We start from the raw sequence: 12,322 nt of genomic DNA on the forward strand, positions 1-12,322 counted from the left end.
TCTTCGCGGGGTGCGCAGCCACCTGTCCGCCGCCCCGCGCCCCTCTGCGCCCGCGGAGCCATCGCCCCGGGCCCCGCGGCGGCAGCACCGGCACGTGCCGCTGCGCGCCCGTGTCCGCGGGCGCAGAGAGAGCGCGCCCATCGCCGCCGCCGCGCTCCCCCTCCCCCTGCGCTGTCTGTTCCGGCCGAGCCGCGTCCCTCCGCGCAGCGCCATGAATATTGATGTGTTTATATAATCGATAACCCACTTTCCATCCCTTCCCGGGGAACAGCGATAAATAAATTAGGGACGCGCCGCCCGCCCTCCGCGGCCGCCGGGGGGGTGGGGGGGGGCGGCAGGGGGGCGCAGCCCCCGCCGTGCGCTCCGCGGCTGCCGGGGGTGGGAGCGGGATCGGGCGGTGGGAGCGGGCGGTCCCGCCGGGCGCGCGCGGACGAGCAGCGCCCCTCGCGCCGCAGGAAATGGTCTTTATATTAGACATATACGGGCAGGTCCTGTCAGATCCGCAGCGCGCCCGCCCGCCCTTTCGGCCCCCCAAAAATCGCCGAGCGCGGATAGCGGCCCCGCCGCCGCCCCTCCGCCTCCGCGCCTCCCCCCCGAGGCCCGCCGCCGCCCCGCGGCATTTTTGCCGGGCCCGGGCGGGCGTCGGGGGCCCGGCCGACGTCGGGTGGCGCCGGCGGCGGGACGCGGCGGGGCGGCGGCGGGGCGGTGGAGCGGGGGGCGGGCGGCGGGGGGGGGGCGTCGCCGCGCGCGGCGGGGCGGGAGGCGGCGGCGGCGGCGGGGCGGCGCGGGGGCGGCGGCGGCGGGGGGCGGCGGGCGGCGGGGCCGGCTTCGCCCTGCCAGGACCTGCCGGGCTCCATTCACGCCAACAAGTTTGGGAGAATGTTGAGTTCAATCGCGCCGGAGCCGCGATGGAGCGCAGCGCACTGCAGGTACCGCGCCGCCCCGCGCCCCCGCCCCGCCCCGCGCCCCCCGCCGCCGCGGAGCCCCCTCCCTCCCTCCCGCGCTCCCCTCCCGCCGCCCTCTTCCTCCTCCTGCCCCTGCGCGGCGCGGCGCGGCGCGGAGCCGGCGCTGATGCCGCTGCCGTGTTGTTGTTCCCCGCAGTGGGTCGGCGCCCCGTGCGGCTCGCACGGCCCCTACGTCTTCTACAGGGCGTTCCGCTTCCAGCGCCGCGGCGGCGGCCGGGCGCGGGTCCTCTCCCTCGGCGACTTCTTCTTCGTGCGGTGCCGCGCGGAGGAGCCCGCCTGCATCGCGGAGCTGCAGCTGCTCTGGGAGGAGCGCACCAGCCGGCAACTTCTCTCCAGCGCCAAACTTTATTTTCTCCCCGAGGACACCCCCCAGGGCAGGACCAGTGACCATGGCGAGGTGGTAAACGCGGCGCCGGCCCCCCTTCCCCCGCGCCCGTCCCCACCTGCATGCCCGGGCTCGGCTCCCCCCTCTCCTGGCTCCCCCCACCCGCGTCCCCCTCCCCGCCGTGCGTGGCGGGGCAACGCGGAGGGGCCGCGCCGTCGGGGCGCACCGGTGCGCGCTGACCGGGAACTTGTGCGGGCGGGGGGAAGGAGGGAGGGGGTCGGGGTGCGGGGCGGCCCCGGCCCGGCGGGCAGCGGAGTGTGTGCGGGGCTCGCCCTGTCCTTCTGCTTCCTTAACAAAAAAAAAAAAAAAAAAAAAAGAAAAAAAAAAAAAGAAAAAAAAAAAAAAAACACCAAAAGCAAAACACACGGAAAAGCGAAAAAAAAAAAAAAAAAAACCAACAACCACGCTGGGGGGATTTCTATATTGTTCGGGGCTTTTTTTTAAGTATTCGATATGTTTAAGAGGGCGGAAATTACGAAATGGAGGCAGAGGGAGATCAAACGCTCTCTTGCTGGCAGGGACGTGTTGAATAAAGTGATAAATGACAGGTACGGGAATAATACATTCAAATAACTTGCAGATATGCCTGGGCGTATTTCGGAGCCGCCGCGCTCCCGGCGCAAACGCGCTGCGCGCCGGCACCCTCCGCCGGCGGCCGCGCAGCCCGGGATGGGGCCGCGCAGCCCCGCACCGCCCCGCCCCAGCCCCGAGCCCTCCCGTTATCTGTTTTTCAAATTCATTGCTTTCAGTCTGTGGTCTGGGGCGGGGGACGGGTGAGGTACCCAGGCAGGGGACTGTGGGGAATGGCGAGGGTCCCCGAGAGGGGCTGGAGACCAGGCGGGAGAGGGACGAGATGTTTTGGGGGAACTTCTGTTGGAGATGCCGGGGGGGTGGGTCCAAGGGGGGGCTGTCCGCAGGGGCTGTTTTCGGAGGCACGCGTGGCTGTAGGTGCCGGCGTAGCCGTGTACCCGCACACACGCGTACGCAGCCGAAACGCGTCTCAGAGCCACCTTCGCCCGCTGCCACCTCTTCACTTTAATTTTCTGTGCGTGCCGCTGAGATAAGGGAGCCTTTTCCTAAGAATCAGGGAGATGACAGTGAGCAATGGATGCTCTGAAATTGCCCGTGGTGACTATTTAAAACTGTGCCTCTGCGTGTCTCGTGTGTGTGTAAAATGAAAGATATTTGGAAGGGAGGGGGGTGGGGAAAGGGACACAAATCATTTTAATACGCCTTAATGATCAGTTCATGTTACTGTGGTAGGAACATCAGAGAAAATTAATCCTACCATTACAAGTAAAACACTGCTCCGGTACGAGAGTTCTCAGCTGCATGTACCTTCTTAATAATACGCACGATTTTATTTATTTTTACATGCAAACACCGCTAGTAATTAGCCGTGTGATTATACTTGTGCATTTCATTGCGGCTTTAACTGATGTCATTCTGCATTATTCAACCATATGAAAACAATTTTCAATTAAGATAATGGCACGCCTTGAAATTATGCAAATGCCGGCCGTATTGTGTGGAATAATTATGACAAATGTAAAGCAGGTAAAAAGTTTCCTAATGCAGTTGTGTTTTACACCCCGGTGATGTCATTTCCCCTCTGGCCTAAGTTAGTCATTCATTAGCAGAGTAGCAGCAGCAGCAACAGCAACAGCTCTGAGTGATACTTCTCTGGCAGGGAGCCTACAGAAACCGGCGCTGAGAGCCAGGGCCTAGAGAGGGCAACATAACACTCCCATTAAGAAATGTACTTTGTTTTCACTTACTCCATTAACTTGTTTATAGACATAGGAATGATTTTTTATGATCGATTTTTAATAGTTTGGAACAATCCAAACAGTGCTTGGGGATGTGCAGGCAGCAGAGAGACAAAAGGCTGGGTGCTGGCTGGCTTGGGGTAACTGCTCTCATTGGGGGGGCAGGGGCAGCTGTTTCCCCTTGGCACCCCAAGGTCTCAATCCCTTCGGTAAATGACACTCATCTTGATCCCCAAAGGGGCAGCAAGGCCGCCTCTGGGGTCATGGGACTTCCTAACTCCTAGCTCCTTCTGCAGGAGGAGATGTGGCTCTCGAGTCAGATGCAGCTTATAGCCATCAGAGGGGACCTTATTTGTGGTGTGGGATTCTGATGGGATGAAATACCTCGTTGTGCATTCAGGGAGTAGGGGTGGAGTGAGCCAGTGCTTAAGCATGTACTGCAAACCTGCGGTGTCCGAGGCAAAGGGTGATGGGGCGCTCGCTGTCACTGAAATTGTTGGGGAGAGGAGCAAGTGGCTGAATTGCAGGCTTGTGATCGAGCCCACCAGAGATTTAGGCACGGTCTCCAGCAGCTACCTGCGCTAGCGGCATGATTAATAGAAGCAGCTGGCTGCCTGTTTTCTGTAATAGCAGCACTGACACTGTGACAATATTCAGCTAGTGGCTGTAAGGAGGGAGGAGAAGCAAGGAGGGATGTAATGCTTCTGTTACTCAGAAATTTCTGATGGCGTATTTTATCTGATTGCCAAATGTTTGAGCTAATCAGCAATAAGTGTAAATATAAGTCTTTTTATAGCTAGCTGAATTCATCATCCAGATTTAAATATAACCCCAACTGCTGCTAAAACCGGATGTTTCCATGCACTGCCCAGATCCAGGGAAGGTTCAAGCCCAGGTGTGCTTCTGCTTCAGTACCCTTTTTTCCACCTAAGGTTCAGCATCCCCATCACCACAGTGGAAAAACTCCCTTTCAATGCCAGAAGCTGACAGAGATTGTTTCCCAGGGAGTCTCAGTGGATGATGAATGTAGGATGGGGCTGCTCACATGCAGCAGGTATGGGTGCTTCTGACCCTGATGCTCATTGCATCCCAAGGAGATGTGCATGGAAAGACTGAGACCAGCTCTGGCATCACACTTAGACCAGGGGTCTTGCTGCTCAGGGACAGTAGAGACACTTTTGTAAGAGCAACAAGGCCTGTGAGGCCACTGCTAGGTGAACTAGAAGAGTTTTGTGCTACTTCACTGAAAACTTTGTTGCTGCTTTAAAAACACTGTGGCCTGGGCACGCTGCTTCCCACCTCACCATCAAGCCCAGACACTGCAGCAGGTGCAGCACTGGCCAGAGGGCAAGACCAGCCTTCTCTCTTTTCCCTCCAGCAGGGAAGAAGTGATTCTCCTCCATCCCTACAGGGCCATTGCCAAAAAAGTGTCTTTTGGTAGAGGAAGTCACCACCTTGCCTTGATTTTCTCATTCACTCTGGTCTGGTGCGGTTCCGTGTCACCTTCCGCATGGGCTGGGAAGATCTCCTTGATGGCAGGTGCCTCACGCAGGGGTCAGAACAGGATGCTTGGAGGCACATAGAGATCCAGAGGGAGCGCCTTTAAGGGCACCCCATTGTGTTTGAAACAGATTCATGGGGTACATGTGGAAAGCAGGCCCCCAGCTTTGCTGGCACCCGAGTGTGAGAAGCTGTGTGCTGTCAGAAAGCATCTGCCCAGTCCCCTCGTGCAGTGCTCTGGTCCGGTGGCATTCAGGTGGCACGAGGTGGGCTCACCCTCCAGCTCACAGGGTCTTGGCCAAGCCTTCCTCCAGCTCATTTACTGCTCTCTGCATTTACTGCTCCAAGGGGTGGTGTGGGGTTGTGAAATGACTGACCTTTGCAAAAGCAGTTGTAGAGCAAAATGCTTGTTAGTGCCTTGTGCTATCATGTTTTTAAAGGTGTTGGCATTAGTTAGACTAGGCTTAAAAATATATTTCAAAGTTGATACTCATTTAGTCCAGGGATGGTATTTGATGTGATGCATAGAATTCCTAAAAAACCCTAAACAAGCAACTAATTCATTTTGCATGGTATGATATTCCCTGCATTGCCCTGCATGGTGGTGAATGCTGCTTCCATTGAGACTGGACTGTCACTGGGGATCTGCCTTTGGTTCATTCATCAGCAGCAAAGTTTACTACGAACTCATGTTGATTTCATCTCTTCTCCCAAACTGGGGATCTGATGCAATGCTTTTCGCCTTGCAAATAATCCTTACTCATGCAAGTAATTTACATGAGTAAGCGTTGCTCATACAGAGGAGAGGAGAGAGCTAGTTTCCTGTAATTATTTCCCTAGAAGTATTTTGCATTTTCAGAATAATTGGGGTAAAGGAAAAAAAAAAAAGTCACTCCATAAATGTGTGTCATTTATAATTGCAGAAGAGATTCTTCCAGAAAGTTAAGGGAGTCGGTGGTTTTGTTCTCTGTTCATTTTGGGATAGATGCTGACAGCATCCCTCAAAAGCCTGGTTCATTTTGTAGGGTCTCTCCATTGCGGGGGTCCTACTCCAATGCCTAAAGGTAACATAGGCTGGCCCAGGCATGGTGTCTTATATCAACACTGCTTTATTGCCACCCCCTAGAAAAATGTGCTATTCCCTTTGCACAGTAATAGATTCTGTTTTTTTTTACAGATGTAGGAATCTGTGCACTCTTATTTGAAATGAGAATAGCCTTGTTTTAGTCTCCACGGTGTGTGCCTTTATGCTCGTATCTGTCAACACTGGTAATGGCAACACGTTTCAAACATGCAGATTATGATTATTAAAGGGTGCTTTAAAAATCATGCTAATAGCATCAATCTCCAATGTACACTTGCTCAAATTAATTCAGCTTTGGAAATCAGGCACACTGTAATAGCAGCGTTAGAGAAATGGCATTTGTCATAAAATATCGTGGGTTTGGTAATTGCATATCCACTCTGTATATTTTTATCTCTCTCGCCACCAGTAGCATATTGCTGGCAAAGGAAGGAGAGGGCAGTGATATTATTCAGAGAAGCCACATGTTGCTAGCCAGCAGTCTGGAATATCTGGTCATTTAAGGTAGATTCCTTAAAAAAAAAAAAAAAAACCCAACTTTTTATTTTATTTCCTTTCTTCTTTCCCTCCCCTTCCCTGTGCATTCAGACTGTAAAATACACCCACTGCTTTCCAGAGTTGCTGTTCCCAGTCTGATCAGTGGCACTAAACATTAAACTCTTGTCTTTGGAGAATAATAGGCCTCACATGGTACACCCTCAAGCATGTTGAGATACTGTGCAGGCTGGAAAATAAAAATGTTCTAATTGTGTCTTTTAAATAAGCATAGGAGTGAATTAATTAGACTATATTTTGTCTTTAGTTGCTTAGTTACACAATAGTATTCCTAAGCGCAAGTAAGATAAATTGGCTCTTTTTGTGCTGCTTGTCCCTTAATCATAATTACTGTATTGCTCAGGAGAGTAACGCATACATAGATTTTGCATTTTTAATAATATTCAAACAATATGCGAATGATATAGAAAGTATGTTCTGATTCAAGCTCTCGTATGCTTTTATTCGGAAAGAAGTTCTACTGCTATGGGAGCAATATTTGCATTAGTTGCTCAGAGATGTAGTTCTGGGAAATACATAATTGAAATATTCTTGCAATGCTTGTTCTGGCCCTTTCATTCGCATTCAAAATAACAATGCCTTAAGTCTCTGAACAGTCATCCATTCTTGATTTAAGAGCTTTTTTTCTTTGTGTGCGTGTGTGTGTTTGTGCGTGTGCAGTGTGGGTTCACACCCAGCGTTAACCCTGCACAGCCTAGACACTCGTGTGATTCATAGTGTTGTATCAAGTTGAGCTTTTTATTTGTAGCTAAAATGCAGTCAGAAGGTCAGATGAACATCAGCATTTTATGGCATTAATCCAATGACCTTAATGCTTGGCAAGCGTCCATGTTTCTATGCGAAGGTGCCAGGGTTATAGATAATAAAAGAGTTTGTTTTCATTTTCTGGATATTTTAATCTTTCTTTGCAAAGCATAGCCTCGGATTTGGGGAGCTTGGGGCTACACCCGGGGGCCAAAACTTTAATGTCTTACTGGGTTGTTGAACGTTAGCTGCTAATGATGGGCAGATTGATACAGATACTGAACAATGGAAGGTTCTGGCAAGAAACCCCCTAGACATGCTCAGTGGATGTATGTGAAAATTGGCTCCATTGTTCTGCTGTATGAAAAGCAAGTAAATTATTTACAGATATTTGCTAATTAAAGCACATATTGTTTTACCAGCACAATAGAACACAATATAACAAAAGACAAAAGAATAAGCTTGCATAATTTAAACCTGCTAATGCCATGTACTCCTTTTTAAGAAAAAATATAATTATGTAATCTATGAGGAAAGCTTCTCGTACTGTAACTGTAGTAGGCAAAATTAGGAATGAATTGCTTGTCAACTTGCCTAAACTAAAACAGCTCTTTGAGATCTGTGAGCTATCTGACGGCAAAACATTTTGACTGAAGCCTATTTTCTGTTTGGTCAGAACTTCTATCTGCAATGACAGATATAAATTCAATTTGAACCTCTGGCTGGGAGTGGGAGGAGGGAGAAAAAACCACCCCAGTCACAAAGGAGGAGGCTCACAGTAGAAATGTCATGTTGAACTGCTCACAGCCGTCCCTCTGTGCACCCCATCTCTACCCCACTTCTGGACACCGATGTACCAGGACCCCAAAAAGTATCCTGCAGAGGCATGGTGGTGTTCTGCCCCAGGTGGTTTTGCGTGTCTCGCTTTGGAATTACTGACTCATGTAGAAAATGCTGCTTGCTAATACAAGGGAAAGCAAAAGCTATAGGACTTCACATGCTTCAGCCATGTCCTTTAACTTGGTCTTTTCTCTTGGTTTTGGACCCTGGAAGAAGTGATGAACACATCAGTGTGACTTTCAGACAGCTCTGTGCAGCTGTGCTTAGGCTGGGGAAATACCTGTCACCTGAATTTAACAAGATCATTATAGCCCTTTAAAGTAATTAGGAAAGGATTAACAGATGAAAGGTTCTGCCTTAGCCTCTTTAAAATTCTCTAGTGTGCCAGGTAAATTCCTGATCTATACATTTCCCTTCTCAAGGCTCTCCCCATGGGTTCATGTGGAAAGCAGTGGTCTCTGTAGGTCCCTGTATGTAGGCACCTCCAGGGAGCAGGTCCAGACCCCAGCAGTCAGTTGTGCTCCACAAATCCTTTGGGACACCTCCGTCTGCCCTGGGCATGAGGAGATGGCACCAAATGAAGCACTCCAAGCAGGGTCAGGGGAAAGGAAGCTGCCCCTGCCAAGCTCTGGAGCCTCTTCTGAGGCTTCCCTGCCATTCAGTGGTCCCACCTGTGGAACAAGAGGAGCAATTCCCGCCTGGCAGAGCTGTGCCCTGGTCCCCAGGTCTGCAGCATGCTTACAAGGGCTCTGCTGGAAGAATAGGGGGGTGTATGGCAGGAGAGTCCTTCATGTGCCCTGTAAGGGAGGCTGAACAGGGCACATCTCAGAGGCAGGCCTTTTCCACAACACAGCCAGTTTTTTAGACAGTTTGTTGTCCTGCAGTCTTAAAAACTTTTGTGTATATTCCCAGCCCACCGCTGGCAGTAAGGAGACAGGACCTTTTTGCTCTAGAGAAGTCTCTGAGAGCAAATCAGCCCTGTACAAATGCTCTCTGCCTCTTCAGAGCTGGGTATGGTCCCTGAAAGAAGTGCTGCTTTTTGGTGATGCTTCTGGAGACCTGGGTTCAGGTTCTTGAGGGACTTTGAGTGAGTGAGTTGGGACTGAACTGAGATGACCTGGTTTGTGCTGCTATCCCAGAGCCCTAATAGTATCTGTATGGCAGAGAAGAGCTCTGGACTAAAGACTGTGATCAGGACCTTTTTGTTTTGACTGTGCTGTCAAATAAAGCTGATGGTACTTCCCTCAAACATCCAGGTAAATGCCTTCCTACAGGAGAGGTTCTAATTGGCAATAAGCCCCCTCCTTCCCTTCTGCATGTCTGCAGCGTGACCTCCTGCTCCTCAAAGGGGTCTAGAGCAAGGAACGGGATTCCTGAGTTGAGAACTGCTGTGTTAGATACACATGGTACAGGAAGGTCCTTTTCACTTAAATTGCAAAAACCCTAAAATACAGTGGTGGGTAAAACCAGACCAGAATAAGGGAGGCTTTTATGCCCAAATGAAATAACAGTTCAGTTATCCCTGGTGAATGCAGTCCGTAAGAGTCAGACTGTATTTTTTGCTCCTGTGGATGAATGTGTTTTCATCAGCAGTGTACTGGGCTGTAAAATATACATTCCCAGCTATCTACTTTGCTAAAGATTTCATGGAAAAGGCTTGAAGATGTTTTCTTATTCAAATCATACTGATCACATAAATGACATGCAGTGTCTCCTGTAATTATCAGCAAGAGTTTTTACAGTACATCTCCTGTTTCTCTCTAGGCCACATATTTGATGTTAGGAGACAGCCAAGCAGGTGTTTGACTCGCTCATGCCCTCCAGAATTCCTTAAATGACCTCTGGAAGTACTGGAGTGAAAACAGTCTCAGCATGTCAAAATTTTGAGATATCTCAGTTGCTGTAATTCTTTTAAGGCTGCCTCAATGTCTCTAAAATATAAATCTTTCCTAGTTATTGGTGATGAGTGAGGAGTTGTGACGTACTGTATGTGGGTGTGCAATCAAGATGTATGACCTCCCTGTGCTGCCCCGTGACTCCCTGCCTTGTAAGAGTTAATATTTCTTCTAAAAAATAATTATCTGCTTTAAGGTATTATAACTACCTGACCTGTTTCCCTGAATATAAGTATTTCAGCCATCTGCTGAGTCAGGCAATATAGCATTCTGTGCTTTCACAAGGCTGTGATGGTTGCTTAGACAACAGTGACATAATATTTAAACATAATGGCTCTCGAGAAGATGCTGTCCTCTTCTCCCTGGATGACTTCTCTGGAAATGCAAGTCCAGTATGCTCTTAAAAAAACAATAGATGGATGAGAAGGGTTTGTGTCACCATCTTTCTTAACCATCTCCCTGTTTTCCACTTGATAGGTGAAAGAATTGTACTCTGCTCAGAAGTCTTATAAGACATCCTAAAATTACAGGTTGACTAGATAACCATTTTTACAGAAGCAGCTAAAAAAGTGCCTCTTTCTATAGTCAGTACTTATTTAGAGATTTAGACAACATTGTGGCTGAGACCATTGGTTCATTGTACCACTGACCAATTGGTCAGGTCCACCAGATAAATCTCATTCCTGAGCAGAGTTGAAATCTCTGCCGGTTGTTTTCTCTTCTTGCTGTAGCAGGAAAAAATGGTAATTAAAGACTTAACTGTGCAGTGGAGACCTCATAAACATATCACTTCACAGCATAGCTAATACATGATGAGTTGATTTTGTATAGATATATATATGCACTGTTTGCAACATGCGTGGTTTTTCATGCTTACACAGAGATATAATTATGAATGACATGAAGGTTATACAGCAGATTTCTTTAATCTTCTAAAGATTTGTTAGTCATGTGTCACTGCATACCTGGTTTTTATTTTTTCAACATCTGTATTCCTTTGTCATCTAGTTGAAGGGGTTTCTCTAGAAGGGCTGTGGCAGTAGGTAATGGTTCATACCAAAGGGGTGCAGGAGCTCCTGTGGCTGACAGGTCCCAGAGCAACTTTTGTTGTGACACAGGGCTTTATCAAAAAGGAGAAGGACCCTTTTGTCACCTGCTACTCAAAAATAAAAAACCCAAACACCACAGCAGTTTGGGGCTGAGCGCTTGGAAAGGTTGCTGAAGAATGTGTGAAAGCGTGGCATGGCACACTGAAATTCCAGAGCTGGTGAGATAGTTGGGTGACCTCTGTTTGGGTGGTGTGGAAGAAGGGCAGATGACCTCTTGTGTCAGCAAACTGCCAAGATGTGGGCAAGACAGCCCCGCTGGAGCTGCCCGTGGCTCGGGCTCCTCCGAAAGCAGAGACTGGAGCCGCCTGTCATGCGCTGCTGGGGGACAGTGTTTGCAGGATGGGGCACCGGGCTAGAAGTGCCCATGGAGATGTAGTCCCACACTGGTGAGATCCGCACTGGCAGAGGAGGCCTGCAGTCTGATCTGCATATTTGAGGAGTATTTGAGGAGTTGGGAAGAATGTGGACAATTCTGTGTGAGCTGGGCCAAAAGTGAGTGGTGAGGGAGGGGAGCAGGTCTGTCCAGTCCTGCTGTGTGACAGGCAGGGTGACCCAAGGCCGGCTCTGAAGCTATTCAGGTCGTTTTTCCATTTCCTGCCTACAAATGAGCTAGGCCGCGTTTCCCCGATGCCGCTGTGGGGATCGCTGGCAGTACAAGGGGAGGACGGGGATTTGGGGGCCAGCCTGGCGCCCTTAGGGACAGGGATTTGGGGGCCAGCTGGCACTTTTAGGGACATAGCTGCTGCAGGGGTGACCAGCTGTCCTTGGGGACAAAGCTGGTGTGGAGGTGACTGGGTGGCCTTGACAAGGGGCCAGCAGCTCTGGAGGGAAGTTTAGCCCAGAGCCCTTGTCACAGCACAGGGACAGCGTGGACTCCTGTATTTTGTATTTGTGCTGGGCTGCTCCCTGGTGCCATCCTGGGCACCTCTTTGCAGTTTGTGGCTGTATTTGGTGGCTTGGTGGCACTTTGCAGAGGGCTGAGGGGTGGCAGAGAGTGGTGTTTTTGCTGTGTCTTTGTTTTCCTGGCCCCTCACATCAGTGTGGGGATGCTGAACACCCCAAATTCCCATGGCTGGATGTGCTGCTGCCACAGGAAACTCATGGCTGAGCTGTGCTTTCCCCAGCTCCCCAAAAGGCCCCCTGCTCCTGCCTCTGCAGTTCCCCCTCCGTGGCAGCCTGGACAGAGTGCACCAGTATCACTTCACCCTTGGTACAGTAGGGCTCTTTTTGGGGTTGTGTGCTTTTTTTTTTTGTTTGGTTTGGGTTTTTGTTGTTGGTTGTTTGTTTGTTGTTTTTTTTTTAATTTGTTTTTTTTTTCCTCCTATGTACACATCATGTGCATGTGTGCAAAGGTTGTATTCTCAAAAACAAGTTTATTCATTGATGATGTAATAGTGATTGTACTTTTCTTTTGGTTAATAAATTGTCTGCTGGGCTTACTTTGTATGCCAGCCAAAATTAGTCATACCAGTTCTT

The 12,322-nt window shown here is 49.9% G+C and overlaps 1 protein-coding gene across 4 annotated transcripts in view; it reads left to right on the forward strand.

Moving 5' to 3' along the window:
* The first annotated feature begins 828 nt into the window (after nt 1–828).
* Nucleotides 829–12,322, forward strand: part of ARID5B (AT-rich interaction domain 5B) — a 114,062-nt gene continuing 102,568 nt past the window's right edge. For 3 of the 4 annotated variants that reach the window (XM_053984218.1, XM_053984220.1, XM_053984221.1), the window contains exon 1: nt 950–1,362. In XM_053984218.1, the coding sequence (XP_053840193.1) occupies nt 1,072–1,362 (291 nt within the window). In that variant the 5' untranslated portion in view covers nt 950–1,071. Of the gene's footprint in view, nt 930–949; nt 1,363–12,322 lie in introns of those variants that run through there. The other variant, XM_053984219.1, reaches the window with a different exon arrangement.

The sequence above is a fragment of the Vidua macroura genome, chromosome 8 (genome assembly GCF_024509145.1).
Source record: "Vidua macroura isolate BioBank_ID:100142 chromosome 8, ASM2450914v1, whole genome shotgun sequence".
NCBI classification, from domain to species: domain Eukaryota; kingdom Metazoa; phylum Chordata; class Aves; order Passeriformes; family Viduidae; genus Vidua; species Vidua macroura.